General features: G+C 39.0%; 1 protein-coding gene across 5 annotated transcripts in view; it reads left to right on the forward strand.

Annotated features, from left to right (window-relative positions):
- Window positions 1–19389, forward strand: part of Naa35 (N-alpha-acetyltransferase 35, NatC auxiliary subunit) — a 136543-nt gene that overhangs the window by 113974 nt on the left and 3180 nt on the right. For all 5 annotated transcript variants that reach the window (XM_045131360.1, XM_045131361.1, XM_045131363.1 and 2 more), the window contains exons 15-21: window positions 11367–11433; window positions 13454–13552; window positions 15227–15405; window positions 16338–16474; window positions 17281–17348; window positions 18121–18261; window positions 18640–18762. In XM_045131360.1, coding sequence (XP_044987295.1) covers window positions 11367–11433; window positions 13454–13552; window positions 15227–15405; window positions 16338–16474; window positions 17281–17348; window positions 18121–18261; window positions 18640–18762 — 814 coding nt within the window. The remainder of the gene's footprint in view (window positions 1–11366; window positions 11434–13453; window positions 13553–15226; window positions 15406–16337; window positions 16475–17280; window positions 17349–18120; window positions 18262–18639; window positions 18763–19389) is intronic.

Here is a 19389-nt window from a genome sequence, read left to right on the forward strand (position 1 = left end):
TGTATACCCAAATTAATTACTTCTTTAAAGATTTGAATCATAATAAACATTTAGAAAACATTGTTAGAAGTAGGATTACACTTTGGTGTATAAACATGTTTATGGTCGTAGTAAGCATGAATAAGCATAAAACCCAGAAGTAAAATACTTTATGTCATAAACCTGTTTTATAGCAATTTGTCATCTCAAAAGTATGTTTATGAACATATGAACACTTGATAAGCACTAGAACAATTACCATAATTTAGTTACACATAAAGATAGATTACATGAAACATAGAACACAAGGCATGACATGGTTGACCAACATTAGACATGACAGAGAATATGAAACATGATTAGAAAGAGACATCTTTTTTTCTTAAGATTTTACTTATATTTCAAAATGATGAGGACTTAATTTGATATTTTTTTAAAATTTTATTTATTATGTATTTGAGAGAGAAAGAATTAGTGAGAGAATTGGCGTGTCAGGGCCTCCATCCACTGCAAATGAACTCCAGATACATGCGCCCCCTTGTGTATCTGGCTTACATGGGTCCTGCAGAATTGAGCTGGGGTCCTTGGGTTTTGCAGGCAAACACCTTAACCACTAATCCATCTCTCCAGCCCTAATTTGATATTTTTAAAGTTATGTAAGTCTCTTGTGAGTCAGTGTTCCCATATCAGCAATATAGGTAATTTATTTTTAAACCCTGATTTTTTATTTTTAAAGCATCAAGTAATGTTAAAGACAGGGTAACAGTTACTTGCGGTTTGATTTTAAAATCAACACTTCTTTGTTTTGTTTTGTTTTGTTTTGTTTTGCGGTAGGGTCTCTCTCTATCCCAGGCTGACCTGGAATTCACTCTGTGTTCTCAGGGTGGCCTTGAACTCTCAATGATCCTTCTACCTCTGCCTCCTGAGTACTGGGATTAAAGGCATGAGCCACCATGCCTGGCTTCAACATTTCTTTTTTTAATGTTTAATTTGTTGAGAGAGAGATTATGCATGCCAGGACCTTCAGCCTGTGGGAAACCAATTCTAGACTCATGTGTCTCCTGTGTGCGTGTGCGACATTGCGTGCTCGTGTCACTTGTGTCTGGCTGTGTGGAACCTGGAGAGTCAAACATGATGAATTAGGCTTTGAAGGCAAACACCTTAACTGCTAAGCCATCTCTCTAGCCCTAAAATCACCATTGTTTTTTTTCTTGAGAAGATTGCCCTATAGGAAGGCATGGAGTTGATGGGCAGGTCCTATTAATTTTATCCAATGTCACAAAAAACAATTTATGTGGCCACTGTTTATGACTCATTAAATGCAGGCCCACACATTGGAGAACAGAGTTCCTATCTTACCATGTAATAGTACCAAATGTTAGGAAAAAAGGCTGAGAGTGACATGAGAGTGGGAGGAGATGTCCTTAAGAGCTGAGAGTGAGGGGTAGAAAAGGCTGCAGCATAGCAAAGGTGGGAAGAGTTCCAGTCTTAAAGGCTCTGCTAAGGAAGAGAAGGTGTGAGGATGGGGTGGAGTAGTCAGAAGCCTGAATCACAATGGTAGTAGTAGAGGCAAATAGGGCGAGACTGAAGGAAAGGCAAAAGAAAGGAATAGGAAGAAATGCCCATTTTGGAGTTTTTAGATAGAGGCTGAGACTGTTTCCAAGACAAAGGTTGTCCGAAAGACAAATCTCCTATTGGCCTGATGATTTGGAGATGTAGGTGTATCTTCTGGTACTGATCAGAAGACGTGAACCTCCCATAGTTGGGAGATGACATTAGTATCTCCTGGTGTCTATGAAATTGAAGTCTCAGCAGCACCTTAGGAAATTGACTGATTGGACGATGCTGAGTATATCTTTTGGTCAGTCCCTGAAGATGTGAACCTCCTGCAGTCAGGAGATGATATGAGGACCCCTGGGGTCTAACCGTATGAAGTTGAAGTACCAGTCATTTTCCAGGAAATAGATTTAGTGGATGATGCTTTACTCCTTGGGCTGCAGTGGTCAGATTTGGGTGTTCCAGAAATGGCCAGTACTGTCCTCTTTATGTCAGAGATTAGAGGGGGAGAAGTGAGGTTTTTTATAAAATATTAGTTATGTACACAGTGTGTGTACAGCCATGTTGGTACCATTGTTAGCCTCCTCCCTGTTCCTCCTAGTTGGGGAATGTGGGTCATGCATTGTGGGGTTAACCATCAGTTATGTGGAGGAGGCAATGTCTCTGTGCATAATGTCCCAACATGTGGCTCTAACAGTCTTTCCACCCTCTCTTCCACAAATTTCCCTGAGCCGTGATGGGTTCATTTTAGTTGTACTTCAGTGATGAGATCTTGGGATCCTCTGTGTCTCTGGATATCTAGTTTGGTAGGAGTTGAGTGTTCTCTGTGTCTGTCTCCTTCACCCTTGTACTGGTACCAAGTTCACCAAGTAAGCAGCACTCTTGCTCATTTCCCCAATTACTCTTGGTTTCAGTTGGGGCCCTGGTGAGGTGCGATGGGCTGATTCTCTTCTCGGGATCTGCTTCCATCTTTCCTTCCCTAGGAGGTGGATGCCATCATGACCAGAAGTCCGAGAAGTGAGTTTTAACAGGGTGAAGTGAGGTTTGTTTTTCTAGGAGGAGTAGCTGCGCAGGAGAGGAGAACTGACGACTCATTAGCTCTTTCGGTTCATGAAGTTACTAATATGGTTGCAAGTTCTGAAATTGAATGTTTCATTTTAAGGCCAGAGAGAATTATTGTCCAATTTATATTGTGCCCATACTGTATTGTAATTTAAAAAAAGATGAGGCATTTGGACTTTTATGTCTTTGCTCTGGAACTGAATCATGAAGAGAGAGCAATGGGACTGAAGAGATGGCTTAGCAATTAAGGTGCTTGCCTGTGAAGCCTATGGACCCAGGTTTGAATCTCCAGTGCCAGAGGCCCTGGCAAGCCCCCCCCCCCCCCCCGTCTCAAATAATAAATAAATATGAGAGAGTAGTGGAGTCCCAGTCACCTGATTTATCAGAAGGACCTGTTCCCACTAACCTGATTTATCAGGGAATGGAGCTAGTATTGCCTATAAGGAAAAGGCAGGGAGAAAAGGAGAGGAGTGGAGTAGTCATTTTGGGGGTACCTCCATCCCTGGTTTTATAATGGAGGACCAAAAAGACAACTTTTCGATTTAAGAGTTTTTATTAAGATCGGCCAGGAGACAGTCTACAGCCAGTGAAGTTTGAGAAATTTGAGAACCCATGGAGCATGGGAAGTGCAGGGACCTCAGGTATTCTTGAGTAATTGTTTCTGGCCTGAGGCTCCCAGGGCTGTCTTCTTAGGACAACACAAGGTACTCGGGTCTGTCTCTCAGAAATCTTAGGAAAACAGATAGTGGCTGACTCACCATTTCCTTGGGCTAATGATGGTCTAGTGCTGTATAAGGCAAATGGCCTTTCTATGGCTGAAACCCGAAGGGGAGAGGGGAAGATTTTAGGCAGGTGAATTACCGTACACTGCTGTTGGAGATTTGCTCCAGCCACCTGGGAGTTTTGAGAGCCCTGAGGAGTTGTAATTCTCATGCAGTTTGCCATGGAGAAAGAGAGAAGGAGGGAGGGAGGGAGGGAAGGAGGGAGAGAAGGAAGGAAGGAACAAGCTAAAGAGAGAAAATAGGGTGGGCACTAGAAACTCCCAAGGACTCAGGTTTTGGCCTGCAAAGAAGAGCTATTGGTGTCCACAGATCCCTGGAATCTCTATGGCAAACATATCAGGCTTTATTGGAAGCTAGCCATACAGGGACACTTTACATCTCAGCAGTAGGGACTTCAGAAACACAAAGTCCCACCCTAGCATTGGGCCAGGGGTTTATAGCCAAAGGTTGGAGTTGTGTTAGCAGGGAGGGGGAAGGAGAAGGATTAGCAAGTGTGAAGCTTTGAACTTTCTTCTGAGATAGCCAGCAGGTATCTGGCTCCCCTGGGGTTATCCAAATAGCAGGGAGGCAGTCTTTAGACATTTTGGCTTTCAGGATTAGTATGGATTCCACAGGTCTTCAGTAGAGAGATTTGCTAACTACTTCAAACCTAATGCTAGTGTAAGGAAAGTGTAAGAGAAAAACAAAAGAGAACACTGGAATTGATCTCTACAGACAGACTGTACAGCTAGGGGTAGCAGCCCTCCTGGGGGGACGAAGGCTTAAAACACTGAGTCAGGCTTGGGTTCAGACTTATAAGGAGAATACTAAGACAACCAGACTGAAGAAGCTGCAGGTCCAAGGAAAGTAGATAAGGAATGGAAGTTGTTTGTGTCCTTGCTTGGAATAGGCATTTTGCAGAATTGTCTAGGGAGGACTGGATATCTTTATCACCTTCTAATCTTAAGGTTAGTTATCAACTCTTCAGTTCCCTCTAGTTTTCATGGAAGGTTATTAACCCTTAAGGCCAGTCTCTGGAAGTATAAAAAGGATTGGGGAAAATTGGGAATGAGTGGGGCATCTAGGGGAGGACTGGGTGGGCCGGAATGGGGGCGAAGAACTCTCTTAGAGTACTTTCTGCTGAGGGGAGGGCGCAGTATATCTCTCCGAGTGTCCCACACAGTCCAGTGGAGGTTGGATGTCTAGGGACTGATACTCAGTAGCTGTGAAGAATTGAGTGACCTGCTATGAAGTCAAGTCATGTATTCTGTCTTGGAGGAAATCAGTGAGGCATCTGAGTATGCAAAGACCAAAAGAAAGGGTGATTATTATCATAATCAGGAGAATAAAATACATGTCAGAAACAGGATAGGCTTAACTCAAAAGTAGTAGAGCTGTGAGATTGTTTTTTTTTTAACTTAAAACCATAGATATTTTAGCTGGTCACAGAAATGTCAGGTCATATGCAGAGAAATACTGTTATTGGCCAGTAAAAAGGCTAATATTGCCCAGAATATTGGCTCTGGATTGGTACCATTTATTTCTCCATAATTGCTGCAGTGTTGAAGTTCTTGTCACAAGGTATGGCTTCTGAGAGCCTCAGCCTTTGGTTCTTCATTTGATTTTATACCTTGTATACATAGCAGCCTGTGGTTCCATGTGGCTTTTATGAACAGGCAAGGTGACAGCTCTTCAGGAGAGTGATAATTATCTGAGCCATTAGGAAAGAAACTCCTAAATCATATTAAATCTATTACTTATTATGATCTGGTCAGTATGTATGAATTTTCTTTTTTATGACATGACATTTACAGGTAACATTAATATTATATGTAAGGTTGAAAAATAACATAAGGAAGCAGGGGTGCTGTCTGTAGGAAAGAAGGAATTGTTAACTTGGATGTCTTGGAGGACTTCCACAAGGAAATATAAAGATTGGCTTAGATGAGGTAGGAAGTATAAGAGATTAATATTGAAGCAATATTTGAAACATCAAACTATTTTAAATTTAAATATGGTAGAGATTAAGAAATTAGCTAATTGTGAAGCTTAGTTATCAGATTTAAAGGGGTTTTTTGTTAAGTTCTTAATATAGAAAGCTTATAGTTTTTGCCTGCTTGGTCCAGAGATCAAAAGGTCTGACTTATCAGAGGCCCCCAACACCTCAGCACTGAAGCAGACCAAAAAATGAGCCCAACATGGCTCAGAGAAATTTTGCAGAAGAGGGGGCGGAAAGAATGTCAGAGTCACATGTTGGGTCATGATTTGCAGAGACATTTAGCATACCAATAACTGGGGACTAACTCCACAATGCACGACCCATTTACATCAACAAGGAGGGTCTAAAATGGGAGGGGGTAGATCATAGATGAGCCTAAACAATGGTACCAAACTGCCTGTATTTGATGAAAAGAAAACTAATAAATCAAATTAAAAAAAAAAAAACTGGGGACAAAGTAGATTGCAAAATGTAAATGTTAATAACCTGGGTTAGAAAGAAATTGTGAACTGTGTCCTAAGGTAAATGTAACTGCATACAACCTGGATTATGAGGAAATTATGTACTATTTCCTCAAGGAAAATACAAAACATAACTGTGTACAACTTGGGTTAGGAGGAAATTAATGTCTAATGTCCTTAAGGAAAATGCAGAGAGGAGGAATTCAATAAGAGGAACAAAGGGGAAAATCCCCAGGTCAAGAGACAAAGAAACAAGTCTTCATTTTAGACCAACAATTCTTGTCTTTCTGGTGTAGAAGCTTGTTTTCTAAGACCACACTTTTCAGAAAAAATAAATTTCCTACTCATTGTTCAAAAAAAAAGGTCTGACTTAGCTTTAGAGGAACTAATGGAGGTATGTTAGGCTGAAAAACTTTAAAGCTTAATTAATTTTATAGGCACAATAAATTTTATATAATTAGGTCCAGTTAATTTTTTTTTGGGGGGGGGATAAGTTCATAGCAAACAAATAAAAGTTTTACCTAATAGGAAAACATATAAGAGTAGAACACTTAACATTTAACAAATCTATTGTAAACAGATAGCAAACTATAGGCTTTATCAAATGGAAAACATACAAGCTCAGCATTTGCATATGACTTAGTTATCTTAATCAAAGATACTTTTACAACCCTTTATCAGCACATATTATGTATTTTATGTTTTTGTTTAGGATTAGACCTAAGATCACGGGAATTTTTTTAATGTTAATTTTTTTTAATGTTAATGGACAAAGGAAATTATGTCTGTATTCTAATGATCTCCAAGTCTAATGTCAGTGGAGAGAGACCCCAAGTTTCTGGAAAATGGATGGTGGGTTCAAGTCTAAATTTTTCAAGCTGAAGTAGGAAGATGAAAGGTGGGGGGATCTATTCCTGTTGACTTTTAGGCCTTGGAGAACCATCAAAAGGAGCCTAGATAGATGGAATTAGCCTGTTATAGGGCTCTCTGAGGTGAACTGGTAGAACTATAAAGCTCCAGAAGATCATTTATATCAATCTTGTAAGAAGAAAGAGATGATTTTCAGTACAGGTTAGAAGCTGTAATGCCAAGTATGGTGTTGAATCAGTAAGAAAGCTACAGTCTCAGTACAAAAGACTATGCAGTATGGAACATTATTAATACAAAAATCTATTACAATATAAGACATAACTTTGGGTCAGGAGCTTTTAAATTTTCTAACCCCAATTTCTGTCTCAATATAAAGCATGTTACTATGAGTAAATTTACCAGTTAATTATAGAGTTAAGTTTTAATTAAACAATTAAAGGTGCGAGAAGTACAGAGAAACAAGCTTTTTTTTTTTAATTTGGTTTTTTGAGGTAGGGTTTCACTCTAGCTCAGGCTGCCCTGGAATTCACTATGTACTCTCAGGGTGGCCTCGAACTCACAGTGATCCTCCTATCTCTGCCTCCTGAGTGCTGGGATTAAAGGCATGTGCCACCATGCCTGATGAGAAACAACTTCTTATATTAACCCATCTTAACTGAAAATGCTTGGAATGAAGACACATAATTAGGCAGAACCTACTTTAGAGACAAGGAGAGTCTCCACTGAAGCTTCATGCATGGAATTCCCAAACACTGTGCTGGAGTTCCACATCCTTGACCGTCTTCTGTTCGAATTTTTCACACTGTCAAAGGAAAGAGATTTATGGTCTGTGAGGGTTAGGACGTTCTTTTCTGTCAAATAAGACAGGTTGCTGTCTTAAGGAACTTACATACTGTCTAAAAAGGGCAGACCTGGATTCAGTTCCTATTTGTTTAACTTTAATTGTAAATTGTTAAAAAATTTTTGTTACCTATCATAAAGGAATCTTCCTTGCAGTAGTTTCAGAAGAAAGATGTATAATATCTGTTGTTTTACTGAAAGTCTTGGGTGCATCCACATATTTATATAAATACATTGATTATACTCCATCCAGACTGATACAGGCTAGGAACAGTAGAAATACTTTTCAATAATACCACTCAGCAGGAAGCATGTATACCATGTCTTAACATTGATAACTATACAAAACATATCCTCATGTTTGTGTTTTGTCAGTAGGCCCAAATTAATTATTTCTCTAAAGATTTAAGTCATAATAAAGGCTCAGAAGACATTGTTAGAGGCAGGATCAAATGTAGAATATAAACATGTAGTAAGCATGAACAAGGATAAAGTGAGAAATATATCATAAGCCTGGTTTAAGTAATTTAACATATTAAAATATATCAATAAGCATCAGAACACATAATGACCATGAGCAGTGGAACAATTTGTGATCATGAATTTAGTCACACATAAAGAAAGATTACATGAAACAGAATACATGACATGACATGGCTGGCCAGCATTTGACATGACAAAGAACATGAAACACAAAGAGACCTTTTTTTGTGAAGAGTTTAGTTTTACCTTGTGTTTGGGATGACTCTTAACATGGGAGAGAGGACTGCATGCCCTCTGGGAAGGCATGCAGTTGATGAGCAGGTCCTATCCATTCTACCCGGATCCATAAAGAATAATCTCTGTGGCCACTGTTGATGGTGGGTAAAGGAAGTTCCACACAGGAGAGAACAGTCTCCATCTCACCATGCAGCTATTGATCATAGGCAGATTTCTCTGGGAAAGCAAATCATGTTAGAAAACTTGAAGGTAGAATAAGAGTTGCAAGGAAGCCAGTGGAATCTGAAGAATGGCTAGAGGCCATTCTTAAAGGCCAGTTTTATAGCTGTACTTTGAACAGAAACAGGTTAAGCAAACTTAACTGCAGTTTATGATGAGAGAGATTGTCATTTGTAGTGGCATAGTAAAGGAGGGCTTATGGTCATCTTCTTGGGGTAAGGAAATGTGGAAGGAAGGTTGTTTCCCCAGGAAGGCCTGGGTCAGAGAGCAGAACTGACAGAGAAGAGATCAAGGGTATAAGAATAGAGCCAGTTGCTGATTGAGTTTATGAAGTTATCAAGAGCTGTAATAATTTGGAAGCCCAATGTGTCATTTTCAGCCAAAAGGAATCATTGGCCAATTTCTTTTGTGGCCAAACCATATTGCAGTAAAAAGTGAGATGCTTGGACTTTATGTCTCCTTTTAGGCCACAGTTTTAAGATTGGTCAGGAGACAACCTAGCAGGGAGGCCAGTGGAGTTTTGGAAATTTGGGAACCCATATAGGGGTGAGAAGCCCTGGCCATCTGTCTGAGGATCAGGAGTCCCTGATCTGAAGATACAGGTGGAGACCTTCTCTGGAGAAGAACAGGGAGTTCAGAAGGCAAATAAGCATTTTGACTGGAGGCTCCCAGGGCAGTTCTCTGAGGACAAGACAAGGGAGTGGGGTCTGTCTTCCTAGGTACCTTAGGAAAACAGATGGATGGAGGTTTATTCATCCCCTCTTAGGGCTAAAGATGAAGTGGATATGGAAAATGGCTTCTCTATGGTTGGAAATAGGGCAGGTGGATTATTCTGTCTAGTTGTTGGAGATTTTTTCCAACTACCTGGGAATTTTGAGAGGCCAGAATGGTTGAAATTTTCCAGTAGTTTATCATGGTGAAAGGAGAAGAGAGATAGGGTGGATACTGGAAGCTGTATGGGATTTTGGTTTGTGCCTGGGACAGGTAACCACCATAACAACAGGACAGTAGCTGTCCTGAGTTTGCATTTTGAAACTAGTATTTCTTTTCTTTTCTTTTCTTTTCTTTTCTTTTCTTTTCTTTTCTTTTCTTTTCTTTTCTTTTCTTTTCTTTTCTTTTCTTTTCTTTTCTTTTCTTTTCTTTTCTTTTCTTTTCTTTTCTTTTCTTTTCTTTTCTTTTCTTTTCTTTTCTTTTCTTTTCTAACTAGCCATTAGCCACAGGCAAGGAGCACATTAGGTGTCTGTCTTTGTTTATTTTATCTAGCTGTGAGGCAGTTGTTCGTTTTCTATGATTGTCCCGCCTCCCCTGCAGGTTTTTCTCTGATGGGAAAGAGAAATCAGGTATCCATATGCAGAAGTTAAAGAGGCCCAGTAAAGACAAGAGTTTCTTTGAGAAGACAGGGTTTGTATTTGATTTAGAAAGATCTCTTGAAGTTTGAGTGTGAGGGAGAGACCCTGTAAGTCATGGCAGCTGACAGAACTATGTGTGAGAGATAGAGTTTTACGAGGGTCAGGAGCAGGGGAGGGAACCTTGCATTGCCATGTCCTTGGACAGAGTTATCAAAACCAATATAAATATATAAAATGTTCAAATCCAAAGTACCAATTCAGGCCAGCATTGGCCATTGTCTATAGACTATTGAGGCCAAATTTGAATAGAGAGTTGGAATAACTTGGCAGTTAGGAGCTCAGGAAGTTTGAGCTCCTTTAAATTAGCCTTGAGACATGCCAATGGAGCGTTTTTTGGAACAGATTATGTAGAGCCCATTTTGGAGAACAAGGACTTGTTTGTAGTAGCTAGGGACATCTCCCAGACTTAGGGAAGAAAAATGAAACCCAAGGATTAGGAAGGCCTGTCCCCACATTCATAATGTGTATCCTGTGGAACAATACGTGGGAGACTCCTAGAGTCTTCAGTTATCCACAGACAGAAAAGTGGGTAGCTCCTGGAGTTTATAAGGTCTGAAATGGGCCATCTCCACAGACCGAGAGTGAGTACCTTGTCCTGAAGCTGTAATCTGATAAGGGTGTGGATGCAGCAGATCATGAGGTGATAGCCTCTTTTCTGGAATTCAGAAGTCCAGTGGGAGAGTGTGAAAAGAAGATGAAAAGGAATAAGCCCCCAGGTGTCAAGCTAGAAAGACTGCAGGTTTCAGGTCACAAGTGGCTGTTTAGTTCAGAGTAGTGAGCACAGCAAGTTTTTGTCCTCCTGATGGAGTGAAACATTAGCAGGGAGGAAGAGAGGAGAGAAAAAGAGAAAGGGAGGGTATGTAACCTGAAAGCCCTGGTCACAGCACCAGATGTTGGGCAAATGTAAGAGAAAAGCCAAAGAGAACACTGGGCTTGATCTCTGCAGACAGACTGTTTATTGAGAGGTACAGGGAGGGGCAGCATCCTTCCCAAGGGATGAAGACTAAAGCATTGAGTTAGACTTGGGTTCAAACTTATAAGGAGGATCCTAAGACAAATGGACTGAGTTAGCTGCAGGTCCAAGGGAAGTAGACAAGGAATGGAAGATATGTGTGTCCTTGCTCAGAATAGGCTTTTTGCAGAATTGGCTAAGGAGGATTGGATGTCTCTGTTCTTTACAGCCTTCTAATCTTATACTTAGTTATTAACTCTTTAGTTCCCTCTAGTTTTCAGGGAAGGCTGTTTGCCCTTCAGCTAGCAACTTATTTATAGTGAAATACTTAATGCTAGCAACTCAGTAATAGTGAAATACTTAACATAATGCTAGCAGCACAGTGATAGAGAAACACGTAACATAATGCCAGCATTCCTGAACGAATGTGTTGGTTGTACATTCTTCTTTCTTCTCTGTCAGTGGTATTTATAGTAACCCTTGCTTCTTTTCTAAGCTATGTAGTTTTATTTTAGTGATGTAAATATCATTTTACAGGTGCTGCCTATACAATAATCACCAGGCTAAGGACTGTATTGATTCGTTTGTCACTCACTGTGTTCGGGTAAGAACTACATTTGGATTGTTACAACTAATTATCTTTTGTAATTCCTTCTTTATCATTTACTTTTTTTATTTGTCTAGTATTTATTTATGTTTAGTGAATGTATAAAAACTTATCATTTCTTCCAAATTCTGGAGTGGATGGCTTTATGGCACATATCCTCCCTGGCAGGTTATCAGATTTAAAGTCAGCTTGGGATGACCTTTTACTGCACAGCCTATGGGAAATGAGACACTATTACCTCCATCTGGGAAGGCACAATGTCTCTAGTGTTTCGTATATGTACATAAAACATTCATTCTTTTTGATGTTACGAAGAATATTCATTTGTCTGTTTATATTAGTACTACCTTAATGAAAAGAATTTTATTAAAATTAGAATTATTAGTTTAAATCAGGTAACAAAACTTGTTTCAAATCTCACATAACTAGGAAAGATGCAAATGTAGTGGATTATATTATTAAGACTTTATTAATTAATTAATTAATTTACTTATTTATTAAAGAGCGACAGAGAAAGAGAGAAAGAGAGAGAATGGGCATGCCAGGGCTTCCAGCCACTGCAAACGAACTCCAGATGCGTGTGCCCCCTTGTGCATCTGGCTAACGTGGGTCCTGGGGAATCAAGCCTCAAACCAGGGTTCTGAGGCTTCACAGGCAAGCACTTAACCACTAAGCCATCTCTCCAGCTCTTATTAAGACATTCTTAACTAATTATATATAAACATGTCTTTAGAGAACTCACCAGATAATTCTTTTGAGTCTAATTCTACTTAAATGTTGGGGTGGGGGTGGGAGACAGTTTGGTGAACAATTAAGTAGAAGACTTAATTTCATTCCTATAACATTTTATCTTCATCAGAATATTGCTGTACTATTCTGAAAACTTTTGATGCTATTAAAGAATAAAATGCTAAGACAAGTTTAATATCCCTCATCAATAATATTAAGAATAGAATTTTTCAGATACTGAGTTCTTTTAGATTTTGGAATATATGCATTTACCATGGATGGGTCTTAAAAGCATCTCTAATCCAAAGTGGTCCAAAATCTAAAGCTTTGTGAGTGTTATAAAGACAGAGCAGTCCAGCACTCAGGAGGTGGAGTTAAAGAGGATCAAAAGTTCATAGTTGCCAGGCGTGGTGGTGCACGCCTTTAATCCCAGCACTCGGGAGGCAGAGGTAGGAGGATCGCTGTGAGTTCGAGGCCACCCTGAGACTACATAGAGAATTCCAGGTCAGCCTGAGCCAGAGTAAGACCCTACCTTGAAAAAAAAAAAATAAATAAATAAAGTTCATAGTCAGGCTGGGGAGATGGCTCAGTGGTTAAAAGTACTTGCCTGCTGTTCTGAGTTTAATTCCCCAGTACCCACCTAAAGGCAGATGCTCAAAGTGGCACATACATCTGGAGTTCCTTTGTCTTGGCAAGATGCCCAGGCATCCCCTTTTCTTTCTCATTCTCTGGTCTCTCTCTTCCTAACTACAAATAAATAAAATCCCAATACTCAGGAGGCTGGGGTAGAAGAATTAGTGAACCCTGCCTCAAAAAGTCATGAGAGAATATCTAAGTGTGAAAATACAGAGTATTATATTTAAAAAAAAAATAAGCATCTTGATTCACTTGTTTTCTGATTAATGAAATATTGTAGATTTTATGTTAGAACACTGTTATAGGGAGAGTAGAAGCAGAAGAACCTTAGTGTATAGGTATTAGCCATTATTCAAGTCATATAATTGTTAAGCATTCTGGCCTATTTAAAGTGCCACAGAAATGTCAGCCTTCTCAGGCTGTGGTCTCAAACAAAAAAGAAATGGTACTCCATCTTTATGATGATGTCTAAAATTGAAATCTACACACAGCCTCTTTCTCTGCTTACTGATAAATTCTACTATTGAATTTCCTAAAAACAGGCACCTGTATAAGAAATCTTCTGTTTTTCTATTTTTCCTTAAACCATATTTTGAGAACTACTGGGAATATTACTTCTCATGGCAATTAACAACTTATCTGTGTATTGCAGCCATTTTGTAGTCTTATTCAGATCCATGGGCATAACAGGGCTCGTCAGAGAGATAAACTTGGTCACATTCTTGAAGAATTTGCTACCTTGCAGGATGAGGTAAGAGTCAAATGGCTTTTGCTTTTCTTAAATTTAAGCAGTTCATAGCCCTGCTAGATGGATCATGCCTAATATATCCTAATACTTGGAAGACTGAGGCAGGAGGATAGTGAGTTAAAGGCCAGCCTGGATTACAGAAGAAAATCTTGTTAGGAAAATAAAAAAAGGCAAACCAATCTGCATAGTTGAACTTTTTAAAAATAATTCTTCAAAACAATGTGAGTTTTTTGTTTGTTTTGTTTTTATCTTTGTGCACGCACATGCCTCAGGTGTGCTGTTTGATGGTCAGAGGAAAATGCCTGGTGTCAGTCCTTACCTTCCACCTTGGTTAAGGCTGCACTTGTTTTCCTTCACCAGGCTAGCTTGCCCACAAACTTCAGGATTCTCCAGGCTCTGCCTTCCGTCTTGCCTTAGCACACTGATATTACAGACATACAATATTTTTTTTACATGGGTGAGGAGGATCTGAACTCAACAGTCGCATGTGTATGCTTTGTCTATTCAGCCAGCCCCCAAATAGTGTTCCGAGAACTTAGGTTTTCACTATAAGCCTACTTTTCACTTAAAATTTAATAGTTTTATACACCAAAAAATAGTTCACAAGAAAAAATAGAACAATAATCCAGTTTGTAATCACCTTAAATTATTTTTTGACAATAGGATAAATTATATAGTATATAGAGATCTGTATGTAGTTCCATGGCAAGTTTACATTGTAGTAAAAATACATTAGCCAGACATGGTGACTCATTCCTTTAATCCCAGCACTCAGGAGGCAGAGGTTGATCGCCTTGAGTTTGAGGTCACCTTGAGACTACATAGTGAATTCCTAGGTCGGTCTGGGTAGAGCAAGACCATATCTCAAAAAATAAAACAAAACATTAATTTTAGTGTTAGTTTGTAAATTCAGCAGTGTTAATAACTAATATGACTGAAGACCTAAAGTCAGTTTTTTGAGGATTTTTATTTGCCCTGAGATGGTGTCTCACTGTTTTGATCTGGTCTTGTTCAAACAACCCTCCTAAATCTTGGTAGTAGCCTGGTGACATTATAGGATATAACCTGTACCACCATGTCTGTTTTGCCATGTGACATTATAGGTTGTAAGCCTATACTACCATGTCTGGTAGCTTGGTGACAAGTATAGTTTATAACCTGTACCACCACGTCTGGTCAGAAGCACTTTTTGTTTTGTCATTAAAATGATGTCTTTTGGGCTGGAGAGATGGATTAGGTTAAGGTGCTTGCCTGGAAAGACTAAGGACTTGTGTTCAGCTTTCTAGATCTCACTTATGCCAGACACAAAGGTGAGGCAGGTGCAAGTACATATATGCCCACTAGATGGTGTAAGCATCTGGAATTCAATTTCAGTAGCTGAGGCCCTACATACAAATTCTCTCTTTCTCTAAAAAATAAAATTATGTTTTTATAGCTTAAGAAGAAAACAAAAAAGAACTTTTGTGGAAAAGAATTTTTCACATCAACCTAACCAAAAACTGCGTTTGAAAGTCTGAATACTGGGCTGGGGATGTTGCTCATTCTTAGAGTGCTTGTTTATGACATGCAAGGTCTGGGGTTCAACCCTCCAGAAAGCAAATAAGAAGGAACTCTTTGGATTGCTTTAAGTTTTTTGCTAATATTTTAAAGTTGTGTCGTGGACATTTGTCTTGATAGGCAGAAAAGGTTGATGCAGCGCTCCACACAATGCTGCTGAAACAGGAACCCCAGAGACAACACTTAGCCTGTTTAGGAACTTGGGTCCTTTATCATAACCTTCGAATTATGATACAATATCTTCTAAGCGGCTTTGAATTGGAGCTTTACAGCATGCACGAATACTACTACATCTATTGGTAAGAGAGCCATGATGATGGTGAGTAGATGAGATCCGAGAGCACCTCTGAAAGGAGTTTAGCTTAGGGGAACTTTAATGTGGTACGTTTTCACTTTAGTTGTGGGACAGTTAGAAAAATATATGTCGAGAATTAGAGCTAGGCTAACTGCTCTAACATTGAACAGATATTTTCTAGCCATTTGAATATTTCTGTGATAGTTATTAATAAAAGCAAGTGAATTTGGTTGAATATCTTTTATTGGCTTCTGTGGAGAAAAATGAATACACTTTGCTCTGACTTTGGTGGCACTAGGTCCTGTACTTGATAAAGTAAAAATTAAGAAATGGAGCCCAATCTTCCTTCTGGGAAGTTATGGCCTCCATGATGAGCACTGGGAGCATATTATTTGAAGTGTGGCACCTTATAGTCAGTGAGAGATGGTCTTCCTCAAGAGTCTTAGATAATCTTAGGAATACATGTGGTATTCTTTGTTTTTGTTTTTTCGAGGTAGAGTCTCACTCTAGCTCAGGCTGACCTGGAATTCACTAAGTAGTCTCAGGGTGGCCTTGAACTCACAGTGATCCTCTCCTGTGCTGGGATTAAAGGTGTGCGCCACCATACCCAGCTCTGTGATTTTTTTGTTGTTGTTTTTGTTGCTGTTTTTTGGTTTTGTTTTTTTTTTTTTTTGAGACAGGGTCTCATGTGGCACAAGGCTCTCACCTGCATGCAATTCCTTATGTCACTGAGGATGACCTTGAATTCCTGATCCTCCTGTCCCTACCTCCCAAGTGCCTGGATTATAGGTGTGTGCCACTGGGTCTGTTTTATGTGGTGCTGGGGATTGAATTTGGAGCTTTGTGCATAATAGGAAGGCATCCCCTAATACATGTTTTTGGTAAAGCTGTGTCATTTAACTAGCTATCAGTAACTGGTATTTTGTACTGTTTAAGGTATCTCTCTGAATTCCTCTATGCATGGCTGATGTCAACACTGAGTCGTGCTGATGGCTCTCAGATGGCAGAGGAAAGGATAATGGAGGAGCAGCAGAAAGGTCGCAGCAGTAAAAAAACAAAGAAAAAGAAGAAAGGTGCTGTGGGTTGTATACTTAGAGAGGTCTTGTCCTATGTTGAGATTAGACGTATGCACTGTCACACCTGGCTTTTCAAACTATTTTTAAACAAAGAACAGTGCACTTACTTTTGACAAGTAGGTGGGGAGCTCCTTCTGAGTTGTAATGGATGAATTATTCTTTATATTTTGGTTCTTATCATTCACTCAGAAATTCCAATTCTTGGTTCCTTTCCTTGCATAAAAGTCTTTGCAATTCCACGTTACCAGAAGATTGTAGATCAGCAACTAGCCAAATGGGGTATGCAAGCAACATAGATTAGAGAATAGGCAGCAGGGGGAGCCCATCGATCTTTTGACAAGCTATGGCTCTGGAAGAAGTCCACCTGGACTTGTGCAGTCACCCTTGGGGGCAGGAAGGTCCTTAAAGTGTGGTTAAAAACTATGAGGAAGGATGTGTCAAAGGGACTGTGCTATTTATTTGTTAGGGATGGGGACAACTAAAGCTACACTCATTATAAACTGTTGCTTTTGCTCGTTAGGGTATAAGAGTTTGGGTGGGTCATGGCGTGAGTGCATTCATGGGTTGCTTGTTCTAGGTTAAGTCTTAGCAGTGAATTCAGAAAAGTTTGAAATTACTTCCTACTAAAATTTTATAGTATTAGTTATTTTGGGAACACAATTATTTAACTTTCAGTTGACTTTGGTCATAAGATAAAAATATATGCTTTTGGTAAACAAGCTGGGAGATTTTTTTCAAGATTAGTTCTTGCAAAAATGCAAGTGAGGGGGAAAGAGGATGGTAGAATTTTATTCTAATTACAGCTCGTCCATTGAGCCGAGAGATCACAATGAGCCAGGCCTACCAGAACATGTGTGCTGGAATGTTTAAAGTAAGTTGTGGAAATGAAGTTTTGTTTGCTATTTAATTCTATTGTTGCTATGTAGTTTATTTAAATGAACTTTTCCTTGATTATTTTACCTTTGTTTCATTTCCCATCTCTTTCAAAGTTACCTTTTTTAAGTCTAGTTGTTTTCAACAACTTGTCTGAGTACTTTGGTTCTTGTTTGACATGTTTCTAATTCATGCAACAAAGCCAGGTGACTTGTGTGTGACACAAGTAGTAACAGAAGATCTTACTTCTAAATAGTGACCAGGAAAGGCTTTTCATGGCAGTCGTGGGTTCTAGGTTTATTTTAATTTTAAAATTAAGAGATAATATTATGTACCAGGGGTACCCTACTATGAATGGTCTAAGCAAAAAGTAGGCATTTTTAGGAGGCAATGTTAACTTTTAAATTGTGCTGGAAAAAATGGGAAAGATTTGATACAGCTCATGAAAATAAGAGCAAGCAAGAGGAAATATTTGAAAAGACCTTTCCCTGTGAAAACTATAGGTATTTATTCCTTTGGAAGTATGTGTATGAGTGTGAAAGAAGAATGTGTCTGTGGGAAAAATAGTAATATATTGACCCCTGGAACTTGAAAATGTTTTGTATAAGACATAACACACACATTAAAATGAACACTAAGAAGTCAATTTTTCTCCATTTCTGATTGTAGGTAAGTTCTTTTCTACTCTGTATTTGTTTTAGTTCATGTTTTCAAATGGCTTTTCTTTCTTTCTTTTTTTGTCTTTTTGCTCTTTTTCTCATTCCCTTTAGACCATGGTAGCATTTGACATGGATGGCAAAGTGCGTAAACCCAAGTTTGAGCTTGATAGTGAACAAGTTCGCTATGAGCACAGGTTTGCTCCATTCAACAGTGTAATGACCCCACCACCAGTGCACTACCTGCAGTTCAAGGTGAATGAACTTACTCAGTGATGTCACTGATCTTTAGTCCTAGCCTTGCTGGAGTGGTCATGTTTGTACCGAAATAGGTAGTCAGACTTGTTGGGCCAATGGGACAAGTGATTAGAAATAACCATCTTACATGGTGAGAAAATTATTTGGCTTTGTTGATGTACTTACTCATCACAATACCAGCTCTTTAAGTTAATAAGACTAATATAAGGTGGTATATAAGGTTTGGAACTGAATTTCATAGGAAAAATTAGGGAGTCATATTTGCCTCCGACACTATATGAATGGATAGTCAGTGGAGATTGTTATCATAAGTACAAAGGTATTTTAGAGATTTTTACATTAAACATTTTGATTAATACATGCCCTTCATTTTAGGAAATGTCTGACCTCAATAAATACAGCCCTCCTCCTCAGTCTCCAGAACTATATGTGGCAGCTAGTAAGCACTTTCAGCAAGCAAAAATGATACTGGAAAATATTCCCAACCCTGACCATGAGGTAAGACTGTAACTCTTAAGTGACAAACTTGGCAAGAAGTGTGATCTTAGTACTAGGTGAACATTCATCATAATAAACTTGATAGTACTAATAAATGAAGCCTATGTTGATTTTGCCAAGAATTTCAGATAACTTTGCTAGTTTGACCATGTAAAGTTTTTGAGAAACGGTCTGCATGAAATTCACTGTGTAGCCCAAGGCTGGTCTCGAAACTCCTGATACTCCTCCTTCCTTAGTTTCCTACATACTAGAATTCCAGACATGAGCAGAACAAACAGGTACAGAATTGGAGAGAATCTTTGCTAGCTATACTTCAAATGTGATAATATCTAGAATACAGAAAGTATAAAATTAAGCGCCAAAAAATAAAATTGCCAATCAGTAAAGGGGCTAATGAAATGAACAGACAGTTCTCAAAAGAAGAAACAAGAATGGTATTTTAAAAAGTAGTCAACATCTTTAGCATCAGGGAAATGCATATTAACACTACTTTTGAGATTCAATTTACACACCATTCAAAATAGCAAAATAAACAACAGCTAATACCACCAAGAATGTGGGGAAGAGGAACCTTTTTTCACTTCTGGAGGGGAAGTATAACGTACTACAGCCATTATGGAAATCAAT

The sequence above is a fragment of the Jaculus jaculus genome, chromosome 12, assembly GCF_020740685.1.
Source record: "Jaculus jaculus isolate mJacJac1 chromosome 12, mJacJac1.mat.Y.cur, whole genome shotgun sequence".
Lineage (NCBI taxonomy): Eukaryota > Metazoa > Chordata > Mammalia > Rodentia > Dipodidae > Jaculus > Jaculus jaculus.